The sequence below is a fragment of the Cystoisospora suis genome (assembly GCF_002600585.1).
Source record: "Cystoisospora suis strain Wien I chromosome Unknown contig_1318, whole genome shotgun sequence".
Taxonomy (NCBI): domain Eukaryota; phylum Apicomplexa; class Conoidasida; order Eucoccidiorida; family Sarcocystidae; genus Cystoisospora; species Cystoisospora suis.
In genome coordinates this window covers 10,798-28,171 of record NW_027154118.1, presented here as the reverse complement: position 1 = coordinate 28,171, position 17,374 = coordinate 10,798, and the positions used below count along the sequence as shown (strand labels likewise).

Below are 17,374 nucleotides of genomic sequence, written 5' to 3'. Positions count from 1 at the left end.
TTTTTGCAACAGATCGCCGGGTGATGCACATCACGGCCGGCAGGACGACACAGCCAGGTGTGGTTTCTACCGATAAGCATGGCACTTCACCGCCGCTTTCTTATTCAGTACTCTTCTGTCGAACCAGATGTGCCAAAGGCGCGGGAGCCGCCGGCGGTCTCGTGTGTGACACCGCGTAATATCCGGGTGGTACTTCGCCTCCCTCAGTATCTTGCACTAGGGAAAAAGTATTCATGTCTGTTCGGCTGACGTAAATATTTTAGCGGAGGCTTTTACAAGCGAGCTACCCCCCGCGACCACCGGTGCCAAGGCGTCCGTTCGGGAAGCAGCTTACCTCCCCCTGGACGGATTTCCAGCCTCCCTCTGCAAAGGCCTTCAGCTTTTCAACACTATGCATTTTCCCAGTTGTTGCAAGCCACTGACTCTCCCCCCCCACCCATCAATTCCCTACTGCGCCACTGGCCTTCACCAGAGATTTCACAGCGAGGTTAGGCATCGCTTCAAGCGTTTCTAGCACGAGACCAGGTAACCCCCCCCTCCTGGTTAAGGAAGCACGATGTGACTTTGTTTTTGAACATTAGGTGCTCGACCAGCGCGGGCCGGCTGAGGTACCTTCACACAATTGAGGGCCACAAAATTTCCGGAACGAAGAAAAAATCTGGCTGAGACAAAAACCCTCGGCGTCTTCTGTTCGCCCAAACCCCGGCTGGCCGATCCGATGCGTTCCCGTCAGGTTCCCGGCACTCACCAGTGTCTTCGCCGACAAGCCTCCCTGCTGCTCACCCGGCGAAGGCGGGCACCTGTCTGCAACGAGGCAAAAACCGCAAAGGATAAAGGAGGTTGTCAACGGCAGGAGAGCAACCCGGTCAAGTTTCACGGCCGTGCTCCTAATGACGTCCATGAACTTCTAGACCTCAAACAGGCAGCCGAAGTGAAGGAGCACATCACTGCATTGCTATCCACTCACTGCCCCCCGGGAAGTGCCGCAGTACATATATCACTACGCCTAAAAAACTCCGAACCTTGGTGAAGACACCTCAGGATTTTCGGGAGGCTGATGAACTGGACGGGAGCAGTACGTGTCCAAGAAACTCCGAAGGTGAGCGGCGTGACTGAAGCATGAGCCGCACGGCTCGGAATCGGAACCTGGGCCGGTCCACCTGACGCGCTAGCTTTGCATCAAAAATCTCGGTGCCCAAACCACCTCAAGAGGCGCGCTGGAACTCAGTAAATTCGATCGAAGACAACAACGTGTCCGATGGCTGAAGCAAGGACAGGCGCAGCACAATGGCACGGAGGAAAAGATTCTGCAGCTTAGGCCGCTCCGAGTACCACTTTCGCGTAGATGACCTCAACATACAGAGAACCAGAACCTGGCCATTTGCGGCGCAACGCATACACGTTTGAATGAGCACAAAACATCGCCTACGCGACCGCTTTCCTCAAGGCTCTCGCTCCTGCATTAGTTCGCTGATTTCGACGTCAAAGGAGAATGCATGAGGCTCTGGAGGGGAGGCGTGCAATGGTGTGCCGGGTGCGAAATGAAGCCGAGTGTTTCCTGTGATCCTAAGACGGCCTGCCTCCACGACTTCCACGTGCGACACACAGCTGTGCTCTACCGTGCGGACGACAGTTTGAACAGGTGCGCCAGTTTCGACTGTGCTACTCGCATCAAGCCCCTCCGAGTACACGTAACAGCGTGGGTTTTTCTAGTTCGCTTCTGCAGCCGCACGGGCTTACCGAGTGTCTCGGGAGATGCAGGTCAGGAGGCTCAAGCGTTGCATTCTGGTACAGCCACAATAGACGCGGACCTCTTCCTCTGCTCTACTGTTTTTGCCGATTCATCTACATAACAAAGTTCTGAGCAGCACCAAGTAGCCGGAAGGCCACACCTGCGTCCAGCTTTTCCATAATTCAATTGCGAAGTGGTTTGCACCCACCATATGCCTCTTCCTTTTTGTCAAGAATCGCCCAGTGTATTACAAAAAAAAAAACAGTATGACAGATGTTAGTCCATACTGTAAGCAGACGATACCCGTCTGCAAATGGGTCCAACGTAGTGTAGGACGACCATGTTTCGAAAAAAAGTTCGGCGTCTCTTCCGCCTACCTGCCCCAATTCCGTTTCCACAGATGACAGTGACGCGCCTAATGTGGAACCTGAGACAGCGGCAAGGCAGAAAATATCGCCGATGCCAAGCGAACGTGCTGCGCCGCCAGCATACTCTGCCTCTACGGTCGAGTGGAACTTGATTCCCTAAAAACCTTCATTCTTGGTGATTGTGACAACGCACGGAGTCGCGGTACTCAACTTTTTTGTAGACGCTAAGGTGAGCGCCCTAGCGGCGCAACCGGAACGCTACCGTTTCCGGGAGTACGTCTTTGTGAAGTAGCCCTTTCAGCCTCTTGCCGACAGTCAGCGGGGGGCTGGATGTGGCGCTAAACTCGACACACTTAGGTAGCTCCCTGCTATAGTCCGAGCTACAATCTCACCTGCACCACTCCAGTCGCTGTTCGGGGGGGGTGGCAACAAACGAGTGAAACCGCCCCCACTCTCCGACAAAGCAGCTAAGCTGCGTTCGGCTAGCCCACCAGTGTTGCTGCGAAGTAGAGCTCACAACATGACCAGCGCTCATAATAAAGCACAGATGCCATTTCAAAATCGACTATAACAGGTACCGATCGTACCACAGCGACTGACTCACCTTCGCTTACTGGGCACTCAGCTTTTTTGTATGATTAAGCTACACGAATATGCATCTTAATGTATAAACGCGGACAACTACCCGGTGAACGTTCTATTTATATATAAAGGAATGTGCCTACACTGCGACAGTAGATAGAGTGTGAGATGCGACATTAGCGGATCGAAACCCTGAGCGGAACTAAAATATGATGACAAGCACCTTCTTGCGGGTGAAGCGATGACTCATACGGCACGCACCGTAGGCATCTGAACAAGAAGTAAACAAGAAATGACGGAGAACGTCAGCCTTCGAACACGTGCAGCTGCTGCACAAGGGCGTGTTTTTTTTTCAACGCGCACGAGCAGGAGTCGCTACTGATAGCAGTGCGGACACCAGAATCGCCATCTGGTTGCTGCACGCGAAGAGGGCGTAGAGATAGTCGCAAGAGAGGGAATCATTCACGACAAAACCGACTGCAGCACGAGTTCTTTTAACACAGGTAGGCCAACGATGGTCACTGCATGCCTGCATAACGGTGGCATGCTGTTCACCTAGGCTTGCTGGCGAAACCTCGGAGTTCCACGTGAGTCTCCTCCTCTGAGAGCACAAGCATAAACAAGCGTGCAACGGTTTAGCGTCTTCGTACGAAAACATGCGAATTCCGCAGGTTCCCAATTCACAGTAGAAGTTCGCCGAACCCCTTCAGAAGGTGGCAATACTCGCGGCTTTGCAAGTTACAGCTGCTTAGACATAGTACTTTCCTCTTTGGGTTCCCAGTAACCGCCTGGGGAGGAAGCCCGAAAGCGGTGCGATCCACGCCTCCACTTCGCGTTGTCGCAATGCCGCGGATACGAAGATAGCGTCCCCTGTGTGTGCGAGGCCATCACTCCCCCGTGTCGGTATTGACTAGAAGTCTGCAGAGCAGCCGTCTGTTTCGAAAACCGGACTCGGGGAAGTTTTCCGAACACCTGTTCGCAGACCGGAACTGCTTTAAACTGGCCCTCTACGTAACATGATCCCCCCTTGTACTCAACGTCCAGACAGTTTGGAGAAACTGGATACACTTTTCCCGTCGACACGGCAAACAGTATTTCTCTAAAAACACTACGATGAGTCGCAACATAGTTGCTGTGACCGTAAGCGCGGCTCCGCAGACTACAAAACATCATCTACTAGTCCGTGCGAACCTACTATGACAAGGAGACACTGCGTTAGACACGAGTACAGCACCGGCTAACCGCTTGTCCAACCGCACTCGCTCTAAATGCAAAGAAGCCTCCGCATACCTTCTGCGAGACACGATCCCTTTTTGAACCGCGCCTTCATCAGTTCCGCTTTCAGCGGGGACGTTTGCGCCGCATATTCCATAGTAGCCTGCCGACGCCTGACCAAAGAAAACACCAATTACTCAGCAGGCGAACGCCCCATGTTCAGCGTTTTCACTTTGGCACTTCTGAGCACGCTTCACAGGACTGCAACAAGCTTCCAGCAACGAAGCACTACGATAACCCCAACAGCCTAAAGCTTTTTTCCCCAGTGCGCGGCTAGAACCCGACAGCAACGCTGTGTAGCGCCTCACTCAAAGAAAAACAGGCGCCCCTCCCGAGCGTGGCACCACTTCACATGGGCCGGGCCTAGATATACCACCAATCGTCGTCACGGTCCGAAGCCATCGCCAAAGCGTAGGCTGTCGTGTAGCAAGGAATGGCAATGTGACCGCGGTCTGGATCGAGCTCCTCCAGTCCAAACTTATTCGTAGCCAGTATGAAGCCTACGCAATCATCCGTCCGGCTCCTCAGCCCAGCAGCGAGGCTTCTTACCATAAAACATGACATGTGATTTTCTACAAACAGAAGCGCCAACCTGTGGCCTCCTACAACGATACACCAAGTTAGATGTAACTCATTTGGTCATCAGCGCCTCTGTTGCGTACTATAGTTTTGCTGGGGTAGACAGCAAACGGGTACTTGAGGACTAAAATGCCTCGGCTGAGTCTGTAAGGTGTGCGAATCTACCTACAGCGCCTCACAAGACTTCTTTACTCTACTCTCTTGTGGCGCCGCACCTTTACTAACATATTTCGGGAGAGACTGAGAACTTTCCAGCCCTCTAGGACGGAGCAGAGAACCCGCACGGAATGCGTAGGCCAAACTGACGCTGAGAACATACCTTTCTTCGTCGCTGAGGGCACAGGCGAAGTCGAACGCGTCATTACGATCCTGAAAGCCGATACCCACGTACGCGCGGCGGCCTGAAAAAGACCAGTCACGAACAAAAGCCACAAGGTCATACACAGGCCTCTGAGGGTCGGCCTCTTCGGAAAGGAACAAGCCTCTGGCAGACTTTAACCGTCTGAGCCAAGTCCGTCTGTATACCTGAGATCGCAACGAAACTGCATCTGCTGACCAAGGCTTGTGAACATAGAGGAACACGGACTCACTCCTTGAACTCAGGAAAGTTCCTGGGATACAGGAGGACCTAGATCCATTCGGACATGCTCAACGAGAACGCGAAACGGTCAGCGACGTCGGCTGGCATTTTTCCTAACTGTCCCACACTTTATCCGTGAGGCGTGAATTCTATAGCCGTGGCTCCCGAGGGGAAGCTTTTCCCCCAGTAAGCACATGATGGACCATTCCCCGGGGCATACCAGGGAAGACCTCCCGTCGACAACCCGAAAAAAGGAAGCCCGAATCTTCCGTGGTCTCGGCGGCCGCTAGTCTGACGTGACGGGCTAAACACGGCCAGTGGAAGAAAGAAACTAACCTACAACAACGACCTATCACCAAATACTGCACACCGGGCACAGCTCGGTTGATCAGTTCACACACTACAGGCTCCGAGCGCGTTCCGACTATCGACCCGGAGTGAGATCAGAGAAGAAGTCACGTAGACGCAATTCGATGATACGCGAACCAGGCAGCGCCGTCTTCTCTGACAAGCCACAAAAGCTGCAGCCAATCTTGCAAGTTCCTTTTCCCGGAAAAAGTTCAGCGCCACCCCGCCGTCTCTCAGAACGCACCTTTTCCATTGTCCAGTCGCAGAACGAAAAACCTGGAGCTGTCTGCCGCTGCAAGCAGGCACAGGGACAAAATATTGGGAGGCAGCTCTTGGTCGCCTGTGACAAGCTGCAAAAACGTGAGCAGTGCCTCGACCATTTCGGATTTCTGAAGCACACAAGCGGTTCGAGGCCGCTCGCGTGTCGGCGCCACTTTTTACAAAGCCGATGCCGCTTCCATGAGCTGTTAGTAAAGCTACTTTCTCACTTCCTGACTTCGAAGTTTTCTACAGTACCAGAACTGGTAACTTCATCGGCCATAGGCGCGCGCAGGCGCTGAACCTTCCACGTGCGCTACAGCAGCTGCAAACAGTGCATCAAGTCAGACTAGAGCCCTGAGCTGCAGCAATTCAACTGGCCTGATGTATCAACCTGAGAGAAGTTGGACACCATCTCCGCTTCTGGAGCCTGGGTGGCTTACTCCGTTCCACCGCCTCGGCGTGTTTCCTGGGGAGCGGGCAGACAGCAAAAAGTTTACCTGCAGAAGCAACTCAACAGCACTCGGTCGCAAACTGTCACGTGTGATGTGGCCAGAGGTTCTCTCGCAAAGCGGACATGGCGGAGGAACGAAGGAGCAATGGTGCCGTTCACGACACTGGCGAAGAGGGTGTGGTGGTAAAAGCCTCATCCGTACTAGCAAACTCTTCACCATCACACGAACGACTGCAAGCTTTGTTGATGAAGTGCTCCGGTCTGCAGTCCGAAAAGAGGTCTCAAAGGTGTCTCGAAACAGGGTTCGCTTCATCACACCTCCGACCACCAGGGCTGGCGCCCTTGAGGCTGGAAAAAGGAATCGCCCTCGCGCGTGCAGGCAAAACGACGGAAGGAAGCCAGGGAAATCCGGAAAACGAGAGCAGGAATCTCATGGTACACACAAAACAGCCAAATCCAATCCACTCTAGGTGGAGCTCAAGGATGAACGCCTTGACAGCTGGAAGAAACCCTGGACCAACTAACACGCTGGAAGTGCCTGACAGAAGAGTCGTCCAGGCGATGTACTTTGTGTGGCTGAAGCGATTGGTCAGTTTGTCTCCCGATGCACATTCTTCCCTCCGACAGAGACGGATTAGTTGGTGAGATACATTCACTTTCCGCAGTGAGCCCACTGAGCTGCAACACCGCAGACGGCCCACTTCTCTGTCGGACGAAGAGAACAGTGGCCGCTTGTCTACAAGCACTGTGTTTACCTGGCCACACCATACTACTGAGACTCTTTTGTCCATCCACACAAAAAAACTCACCAGTGTTAGAGTCAGCGAGCCGCACAGCAGCGAAGTCGCGTCCTTTTGTGACTATCTCCAATTTCCCCTTCCAAAGAACATCTTCCCATGTTTCTGCTCTTTCAGTTCACAAGTGCATCACAAGCACAGTTCCGGCACCAGTGCAGTATACATGTTCGGCGGCTGTGCGGAACTACCTGGCTCCTCACTTTAGGCGAGAAAGTTCAGCTGTGTTTCCATGTATTAAAGTTCAGACGACGAAGTTCACTGTTCGCATCCCAGTTGCATGTGCGCATGCGACGGCTCACATCTGGTGTTGCCCCGTGCACCATTTTCCGAGACGCAAATCAGAAATAAAGGCAAAGGGCGGTACCGAGTCTCGCGTATCTGGGGGCGACCTCCGACGTCCCAAACACAAACGTATCCCTACAAGTAGAATGAGACGACTACATCGAGAGTGAGGACAACGGTTCGGAGCTGCAGTGAGTCCCTACTCTACCACTTACACGGAAGTCAATATGCTGATATCAGTGATACAACTGCAAGGGCGGCTACATTATTGTGACAACAGGTTAATGGTGTACATAGTTTTTGGCACTCAGCCACAGTGGAGTGTACAGTAAGCTTTTATTTTGTGAAGTGTACTCGGTGCACACTCCATGAAACGATCTCACAAATCCCTTTACCCCGGACACCGAGTTCCAAAAATGGCTTTAGTTTACTCCGAGAAGCACACAAAAAGAGCAGAACCCTACTTGTGGCCTCGAGCTGAACGCGGTGGAATTTTGTATACCGTCACTTCTCTGCACTTGAAAACTATAATCTCGAGGAGCTCGTCGTTCTCGTCGTCATTCCTCGGCGGGCTTGGAGCCATACCACAGAAGGAACTCCCGGCGCCTGGCGCCGCGGAATGCGTTAACCCCGGCTGACCAGCGCCCGGTGGAGCTGCCATCACTCGACCCGGGCTCCGAGATTCCTGCTTTCCAGCTAGCCACGAAGCGTTGAGAAAGGAAAAGACGCGGTTGCTGACTGAGGGGAAACGAAGGGTGCCTGCAGGTCGTAGCAGTGACGTCACAGCACACAGGGTGAAAGTAACTCAGACTCTTCAACTGAAAAGAAGATACAGCAACGCCATGGGAGAAAACCAGTATTCTTCTGAAAGTGCGTTAAACCTGGCAGAGCACTGCTCTATGCAGAGAAGAGGGGCGGTAGGAACCGGCACGAGAAGCAATTGAGAAGAATGCCGTGTTGCCACGTAGTTCAGGGTGCAAGTCGCCAATCGTCTCCGGCGTGCAGGTACGCATGTTCGTGGAGCCCAGACAGGACAGACGCACATTCACATACATTGGCCCACGCGCCCGGAGTTCGCGTGCATGCACAGAGGGGTGTGGCCATACCCACAAACCAGGCACAGACCAACACGAAGAGACATAAAATCATGCATGCGTAGATAGACAGATACATCTAGATCTCCATGGACAAAAACGCATGCTACCAAATCTACATGGCTCTCAAAGGAGTCGCAGTGGACTGTCATGATGACGTCCGGGCAGCTAGCCTAGCCAGGTCCCCTTCAGAAACTGCAGTCCCTAGTCCGCATGAACAGACACGCTGCCAGCAAAAGATGTGGGATACTAAATGCCTAGCTTGGTCCAGGATGGAGGATTTATGTGTACCACTCTTTCAAGGTGAGTAGGCGAAGCGATAACCACAACAAACCAGCCCTGTCTTGGATCACTCATACTGACAGGAGGTGCTTTCGAGAGTTGAAAGTGTTCGAAACCACTAGCGCACTCGACTATTCTTCCGAAGCATGGTCGCCTGGGCCTGCAGCCTCAACGCACGCTCAACTGACGTTCACAGAGCGCCGCGTGCGGATAGTGGGACCCGCCTGCGGCACCAAGCACGTGCCCGAACGGAATACCGTCGGTGAGAAACCTGCCACAACACTCGCCGCCAGCCTCACATACTCTCGTAGTCCTTCGAAGGAAATCGCACCTGCCGGCTGAATGAAGTCATTAAGGACTTGACAGCGACGCTGTCACTCAGGCTCACTACCATTACAGAGAGAAATTGGTTACAAGTCCTGGGCAATGAGTGGACAGAAGGCGTGTCCCGGGCATGCATGAGATGACCAATAAGAAGAGTACAGCGGGAGACCTCATTGGAACCTTTCGGTAGCCTGCCCAAGACTAGTTCGATCGATGCTTGACAAAGGCCAGACACACACCAGATGGACAAAGGGATATGGAAGAAGGAAGAAAGAGGAATGCGGCTGTCGATAAAACGCGCTCACTAACAGAGGAAACCCTTGGAAATTAGATGAGAGAATGAATGCTGCGAGGAGATGCAAATGCGTAGCGGGCAACTCACCGGAGACGCCACGGCACCTTTCCTTCTCAAGCTGGAGACTCAGATCTGCATGCACTGCCGATCTGACAGCATCCGACAGCTGATGGTAGTCTTCAGAGGAAGCACACGAAACTTATTACGCCTATACATAAAGTACGCCGCGCACGCTGTGCACGAGACCGAACTACGGAATTTCTCACCCTCTTCGGCAAGAGTCTCGTACCTCTGGCATCGACTAGAAAGTGTTCTGGAAGAGCTGCGCCGAAGACAACAGTTGATGTATCTTTCCGACCCCGTCCCTCGGGTCACAATTTTCGTGCTTTCTGGACAGTAAGCCAAGGAATCTTGTTCGATTTGTTTTCCATAATTCGGGTTGTCATCCGCACCCTTCGGCAACGCGGGAGACCACAAGGGCACCATGTTTTCGTTTCTAGACGCGCTTGCTGTCCCTACCTGTGAAAGTTTCACGATTGTGTTTTCCCTGAGAACCATCACGGTGTAGGCTCAAATGTATACCTCGTCTGTGAGAAGAAGTGTGGCGTTGCAATTGCTGAATCGCACCTTCTGCCCCGGTATCATCCCGGCTCTGTTTCTTCGCCCCATTCGCTAAGAGCCTGGCACTATTTTTTGCTTGGGTGTCTTTCTGTACAGCTCTTCCTGTCATATTCCGTCTTTTTTCTTGCAACAAGAACTTTGGGCCCTCGCCTTGAACCTCCGAGGTCGCTGTCAAAAGGAGCTGCAACGTAGTTTTGCCGTGCACAACAAAGGCACTGCTGGGCACCCTTGGTTCCTGCCCCATCGCCCTCCTCGCGGGGGGAGGCGGCTGCTGTGAGAACTCACGGTCTCTTCGTCCTTCATGTACTGCAGCCCAAGGCACCTGGCGTTTGCCTTGCACGATTTGACAGGCTTTCTTCTCTGTTTCTCGCCCTTCAACACCACTTGTGTGGGCAGGGACACTACACAGTAGATACTTCTGAATGGTACGACCTTGTTGCCACCAGCGGGTCGAGACAATGGAGACGACACATTTCAGCCTTCAAGCGGAGACTCAGCAGCTCCGGGAGCAATACAACGCGGTAGGCGTGACCTTGACACACACCGGCGATTCGTTTCTTTTCCTGTTTTTGTCTAGTTGGATTTTCGTATGCACCCGGGAATGATCCGGTATAATCCAGAGAGAGGCTGGAGAGCTTAACTCTTTAGAAAAGGGACCGGAAGTTTCAGCCGTCGTACTGCACTTGCTTCGTCCTCTGTCCCATCGGATTAGAGACTGGTTAGCAGGCGCACCGCTACTGACTAATTGCAAGGCAGTCTGGTAGTATTCAAGCACCATCATGTCTCTCCAAGCTAAATTTGGAAAAGATTTAGAGTTTTGGAGACGGATCGAGGAAGCACATGTCGCGAACAAGCTGGCAGCTTAATTCGTTGCAGCAGACGGCCTTCGTCAGTCCTCGGGTCGCAGGTGTTCCTCTTCTCTGTTGATCCCCCCCTCTTCATATGTTTCCCCTCGCTCCCACGTTGTTTTTTTTTCTTTTGTGTTTCACCTTCGCTCAGCAATTACTCATGGATAGCCCCTCTCCTCGGCTTCAGTTCGAATATGCCTGTCTCTTGTCCTGCTCGCCGAACAGAGAGGAAATACGAGAATCTCTCGAGTTGTTCGATGAGCTACTAGAAATTGGATTCAACAGGTACGTCGGATTCGCCTCGTAACTCAGCTTTTGACTGGCTGTATGACGCAGAGCTGTGCGCGTCAGTATAACAGCTTCCCTTGGGCGGCAACCGACAGGAATATCAAAGGGGAATTTGAAACAAAAGAGAATTCGTTCTCTGAAGCAAAGGTGCGGCGCGTTTCTGTGCTCCAACAGTGGACGGGTTTCAAGTGCGCAGGAGAAACAATTTGCCCAAGCAAAGCCACAGAAGTGCGTCATCTGAGTGTTCACTAGTCACGCTGACCTCGTTCTGCTGTTCTTGGAGACGCTGTCTCTTTCCTCGAAGCAATCAGGCCCAACGTGTCGCTGTGGTGGGAGTTTTCTCGTAATCGGGCAAACCCAGAATCAGGGGAGAAAAGGTGTTCAAAAAGGAAGTACACGCAAGAGCTCGCTACCTAAAAACGAATGCAGGAATGTATAAGTTCTCACTACTGCGTGCCAAGCGACCCAATCAGCAGATACCGGTCAGCATCTGGGAAGACTGGGGGCCCTAGGAGGGGATATTGGTGAGGTGCTGGCGTTGTCTCCGACTTCGGGCCATCCGGACATAGGGTTTGTTCGTACTTCCTTCTGTCGCTTGTACGGTCTCACCATCTCTGCCGTCTGCGTGCAGGGCAGATTGCTTGTTCCAGATAGCTCTCGCTCACTTGAAGCTCGGCGAATATAACCTTGCTAAGAGGCGAGTGGAAATGCTTCTTCGTCTGGTAGGGGTTTCAAGAGTTTTATGTTCTTTGAACTCGAGAGGAGTCACCAGCTGGGACATCTCCCGCGCAGTCCGCTAATGGGGCGCCCACATAGTCAGCCCTACTCTCTGACTGCATGGCTAGGTAATTGGGTCTCCCAGCTTTGAACACCCCCCCTCCCACTGGGCTGCCTGAGTCCGCTGAAGCTTTTTAGCTGCGTTGCGTGTGTGCCGTGTACGCTGCTTTGTTTGCAACTTGTCGGCTTCCAGTCAGCGCTTCAGCGCGCGGAATTGCCCTCAGGGAGATAGGCGTTCTGCAGTGCACCTTCGTACGGGTTCGCGGGTTCATTAGGATAGGACGTAGTCGCTCCCTCGTCCCGGTGAAGAAAGCACTCGGAAGACGCGCGTGATTTGGGGGGCAATTTTCCAGCGACGATCCGACAGGAGACTCCAACATTGTTCAGTATAGGTTGGGTTTTCAGTCAACTGGTTTACGACACATTCACGATTATGTTCTTTGTGACAGTGGAAATATGCTTCTCGGACAGCAGCACCTGTGTTACATCTTCTGCGCAAGATGAGCTTGTTGTCCTTCTTCGCAGTGTTCTCAAACAGTATTCGATCAAACAGTCCTTTCCTCTGGACTGAGAACAGCAAGTCGAAAGTCTCGTCACATTCGCATTCTCTCTTTTGTAGCTCCCTTACGCCGTTGCACATGATGGCGTAGCAAGGAACGCTAGAGTTGCAAGTGGTGAAACTTGGTTCGCAGGAACGCAGTTGCAGCCCATTTCGGCGCTCTGGGAACTTAAGGCCTCGGCAAAGGATTGCTTTGTCCAAACTTGTCCGCAGGAACCACGGAACCTGTCTGCGTTGTCTCTTCACAGCCTGATAATCGATCGGGCGTCGCACGGTATGTCTCTCTGTTCAGCTGAAACACAATCCAGTGTCTGTTGTACGCCTTTTTTTCAAGCGATCCAGGCCGGAAGGTGAATCAAGCAGGAGGACGACTGACGCTTAGTGGTCAGGTGAAGCTCATGGAACGCTCATAGTATACTTGAGTACCAGACACAAAACAATTCTGTTTGCTATCATTCAATCAAAGACAAGCTGGCCGATGCTTCGGGCGTCGACTGAGTAGACTACGTCATGCAGTTCATATGCACTCGTCGTTGCACACGAAGAAGCGACGTGCATGTAGCGTAGGGTGTGCATCTGGGTACCTGAAGTCGCTTCTGGTCGTCGGCGCTACCTCACTTTCTACTAGCCAGACAGGCTGCAGGCGGGGAAGAATCGCCCGCGCGTTGTCTACAGGAGCAGTAGCCATGGTTGGATGATCGAATGACATCTCTGCAAGGTCCATGTACTGAGCAGTAGGCCAGAACGCGAAAAACTCCGATCTGAAATTCAAGTACTTGCTAGCTAATGTGATAGGGCAGGTTGTAGCTGCGATCTGTTCTGCCACCTCTGTATACTACTCGTTCGGTCACTAGCGGAATTACATGCCTACTTGTCATCAAACCGAATCGTTCAACCTCGCAGACAGTGTAGTTTTGTTCCGCTCAAGCCGATGCGGGAGGCAGCAGAGAACCGCTCAGTTGCTATGCAGTGGCAATCGCTTTGTCATATTGGTGCTTTTCCTTGCAGACGGCCTCATTGGCTCGGTCCTCCTGGCCCTCGCTGCCGGTGAGCGCAAGAAGTTCCAGATTAACACCAGTTGTTTGGTAGTACGGACCGTATGAGTCTAGGGTGTCCTCTTCCACCGACACTGAGCAGAAGGGCTCGTTAGGACAGCCCCAACTCACTGCGTGCTAAGTCCAACAGAGAACTCCGCAGTGTGAGCACGCAGAGTGTGCAACGACGTACCCCAGCAGCAGTAACCTCGGGAACAGGTCTAGCCGCGGAGACGGCGGTGGATAGTCCACAAAACTTAAGAGACAACCGCCCTGCCCAGTGGTCCAGCGTGTTTCAGTTGCGGGTTGCAAAACGAGGGCGGCAGTGAAGTCGCCCACCTTCCCGGGCTTCCAACTATCAGGCCGGCGACGGCACTACACACACTTGATGAAAGCGAGCTCGTGGAGATAGGGGAAGTAGTCGCCATACTTTCGTTGTCTTGAAAATACACAGCAGTCGAAAGTGAGTTCGCAATGACAGAGTTCGAGTGTGACTATGCCCTGTGGCTGGCAGGCAAGCGTTAACTCCGTGCGTTGTGCCCGTAGGCGGCTGCCTCTGGTATCTGCTGCGCACTTGGAATTCGGCGAAGTAACCAGCTACTAGCGCACTACTGGGAGTGAAGCCCATTCCGCTTGCTTGTGTTGGGCTCGCTATACCTGGGTGGGCTACAGTTTTGCAAGCAATTGGAAAACGAGCGACAAACACTGTCCCGATTCAGATACTGGCTTTTCAACGTCCACTGCGCCCCGGAAACTGCACGGACTGCGAAGACGTAGAGCTCAACGCGTTGACGAAACTGCTAAACCGTGACAACACTGCGGCGTTCGTCCCTGCGGCATTTATTTCGAAAAATTCCCCTTCGGGTTCACATGTGCTCTGTTGGCTTGTATTTCTCGTGTAGTGAAAGGTACAAGGCAGGCAATCTAACAGGATGCCAGGCCGTGCCTCTGCTTCGGTAATCTAACCTGCTCCCATACCACCATAATTAGATAAGCCGTTATTTCCCCGATAAAAAAGCTTTTCTGCCGCTCCCGTTAGACCGGTCCTGTCGCAGACAGAAAAAACACCTCACTTCCCGTGAACTCAGTATCAAATGCCAGAGTACTTCCTGGGACCGAATTACACCAACACCCCAAACAGCAACGAAAACGCTGTAGACCTTCCGCCTGTATGCGCGTGCCACGCATTCAGCGGTTGCTCAAGGCAAGGAAGCCCGCAAGGGTCAAAGGATTCCCGTCACACAAATCCTGAGTCTATCCTACACAACCTGACTCAGACTTCAGGTATCGTTCTCTGCGTGGACGCATGCATCTGGTGTGAAGCGTGGGACTTTTTCGCTTCGGCTCTGTACCTCGGACCGCGTTCTCGAGGCGGTGATCGGCCACCAAGTACCGAGCGTCGCGATTACGCCGCAGGCGTCTACAATGACTGAAGAACTGGTTTGGCCATACTAGTTACCGCGATACGACCGTCCAATGCCTAAACTTCGGACTAACATTCAGCTCGCCCCCACAGTTCTCGGACTTGCTTTAAAAACATTCAAGGGAGCAGTCAGAAAGGTTGTGAGACAACAACCATAGAAGGAACGTCACCACGGCAACCTCCAATCACCACAGTCTGTCCGCCCCGCCGAATCGACAGGCTGAAACAGTGTTTCTTTGCTGTGCCTGTCATCGCATGGCAACGAGCTTCAAGTACTCGAACACTTGGATCCACACCCAACAATTTCTGACGAAGAGCGAACAGCGTTACAACTGCTCAAAATACCTTCAGGTCTGGAGTAGCCTGTCAACATCGTCACTTCCTTTCCTCCTGTCACGTTCAAGCCCACTAGCACACCACCGTCCACCGTCCCAACACCTGAAGACCATCCAGATGTGGCTGTAATCACAACTATAGTGCGATCAGAACCTGCTTGCAAATTCCCACAATGTGAAACCGTAGAACCGTCAGTTCATCGAGCGCCGTACTTGCTAAAACGGTCGCTCAAACTACCACCACTATAGCCGTTATAAGGTAGGTGTCCCTGTGTCTTCCCATTGCCCATGTAGCTATGCTGCTCCACCATCGCCTGAGGCGGCGTCACGGGAACACCTCGCTGGGCAGCCATGGGCGGTGGCACCTTGTCAAGGGTTGCCATGATTTTGATTTTTGACATGAGTTCGAGATCACTGGGAGACGGTCCTGTATTTCGCTGGACAGGCTCTTGGACGGGGCCGTTGCGCAGAACGGGTACGGGATTAGACTGAACTGCAGGTGGCAGTGCTCGGTTTGTCATCCGATTGGTCCGACGAAACGACGCCGGAGTCAAACGTGTCCTTGGTCTGGCCCCCTGTGCTCTCCTGTTAGCCGAAGCACTCAGCTGCCGGCTCGCAGAAATCTGAGCTGCCCTCAATCTCATCGCCGATGTGTTCGCCCTCCTTGTTGCAGGCACAACCAGTTTTGCGATCCCAGTTTTACGAACCGCTACCATCTTTCTACTAGCTGTCCCTACACCCGCAGCGGGTCCCCGAAGCCGGGCCCGCGAACCGATACCGGGTCGAGCGGAGAGTCGAATCGCAGGGCGACCGACTGCTGCTCCACCAGCCCGCGTACGGCGGAGAGCTAGGGGAGGGCGACCACGGGAACGGCCACCGAGGCTTCCTAACCCTCCTCGGAAACTAGGCACTGCAGATCCACCAAATTTCAACTGAACAGACGAACCTCCCCTTCTTCCCCCCCTGATTCCGACTCCGCCAACTGGTCGAGCTGGACGGGTAATATTTGTTGTCCTTACAATCGAATTTTCCAATGGCTGAGAAAGACGCTGCGCAAGAGATGCTTTCGTTCCAGCTGGCTCGCTCTTCCTCGGGAGACCCGATGGAGTCCTGGGCGTCACCCGCTTAGTGGCCGGGCCGGGAAATCGCCCACCACGGCCGCGAGGGGTTCCCCGAGAAACCGGCCCCCCTCTTGAGGAGAAAGGGCTTGGTCGCAGACCGCCGCCACCACGGCCGCCGCGTTTATTGATGGGGCGACCCCTGCCAGATGGCCTGACTCCCGGTGACTGATAAACACCCCGTCTCGTCGTTGCACGTTCCTTTGCGGCCGCTTGTCGTTGCATCTTGACCAAGTCATCGAGAGAACAGTTGAGCTTGTTCTCCATCGTGAGAGTGGGTGAAGTGGAGTTAGTAGTTGCCATTCTGCCTGCCTGGGAAAAACAAATAGGGACAAAGTCGGGCTCGGAAAGGGAAAAGGAGAATCCTATGGCCACAGAACTGCAGGCAAGCCTAGTACGTAGGATCGGTTCTGGTCTGTAGTCACGCCCTTAGAGCCGAGCCCCCAAAGGCAAGAAAACCCCTTCCGGTCCGCCCAACAACAAAGAGATTTTAATCGCATCACGGCCACGGCGTACGAACTTGTCACCCAGAAGTGAAAACATTCATTCGCCCTGACCTGTGAAATACAGGACGCAAAAACGATGGGTGACGTTGAACCCGTTCTTCAGGTGTTTCGCCCGAAAGAAACACGACGCGGAAGATACAGCNNGGGGCGGAGAGAGGGGGCACAGTCGCTGAAAGCATCCATTGTACCGTGGAGCTACTGGTCAGCTTGTTCATCATATTCCCAAACACCAGCACGGACACCACTCAAAAATAAAATGAAGTCAGTAGTCATCGTCTGTACCCCAAACTCCGAAAGCATGCTTGGTGAATTGGAGAACGTCGGTCCCCGGTATCAGATGTAAGTGTGAATCTGGCCAGGCTCTTTGTTTATCCCTGCTGCTGCCTCCACCGTCCCCTCTCAGGCAACGCCCTTAGCTGCCCCGTGGAAACAGCAGCCCCCCCGGCGCTTTTAGAGTAAGGGAAGAATCCATCCGTTCGACATCCGCTTGTTCCCTTTCCGCCGTCCCAGGTGGGCACAGATTGGAAGCACAACCACGCTGCTTGGAATTCTAGGACAAAAAACAGATTGTCATTCGCTAATTATCTGTCCGCAGTAGAACTTACGAAGAAACCC

General features: G+C 53.1%; 3 protein-coding genes across 3 annotated transcripts; 1 reads left to right on the top strand and 2 right to left on the bottom strand.

The window, feature by feature from the left end:
- Nucleotides 1-537: 537 nt before the first annotated feature.
- CSUI_003057 lies at nt 538-9,449 on the bottom strand. Its single transcript, XM_068063255.1, has 13 exons — nt 8,713-9,449; nt 7,720-8,014; nt 6,932-7,083; nt 6,166-6,222; nt 5,709-5,756; nt 4,856-5,000; nt 4,507-4,549; nt 3,973-4,070; nt 3,238-3,283; nt 2,493-2,599; nt 2,110-2,159; nt 1,023-1,262; nt 538-804 (listed from the first exon to the last, which is right to left on the bottom strand). Exons 2-9 carry the CDS (start codon nt 7,914-7,916, stop codon nt 3,238-3,240), a joined length of 786 nt encoding a protein of 261 aa, XP_067924763.1. The 5' UTR covers nt 7,917-8,014; nt 8,713-9,449; the 3' UTR covers nt 538-804; nt 1,023-1,262; nt 2,110-2,159; nt 2,493-2,599.
- CSUI_003056 (tetratricopeptide repeat protein 11) lies at nt 9,440-14,303 on the top strand. Its single transcript, XM_068063254.1, has 7 exons — nt 9,440-9,646; nt 9,968-10,392; nt 10,871-11,004; nt 11,639-11,729; nt 12,557-12,617; nt 13,352-13,431; nt 13,924-14,303. The coding sequence occupies exons 2-7, from the start codon at nt 10,294-10,296 to the stop codon at nt 13,996-13,998; spliced, it is 540 nt and encodes a 179-aa protein (XP_067924762.1). The 5' UTR covers nt 9,440-9,646; nt 9,968-10,293; the 3' UTR covers nt 13,999-14,303.
- A 664-nt stretch (nt 14,304-14,967) lies between these two features.
- CSUI_003055 (uncharacterized protein) lies at nt 14,968-17,374 on the bottom strand. The gene has a single exon (XM_068063253.1). The coding sequence runs from the start codon at nt 16,554-16,556 to the stop codon at nt 15,333-15,335; it is 1,224 nt and encodes a 407-aa protein (XP_067924761.1). The 5' UTR covers nt 16,557-17,374; the 3' UTR covers nt 14,968-15,332.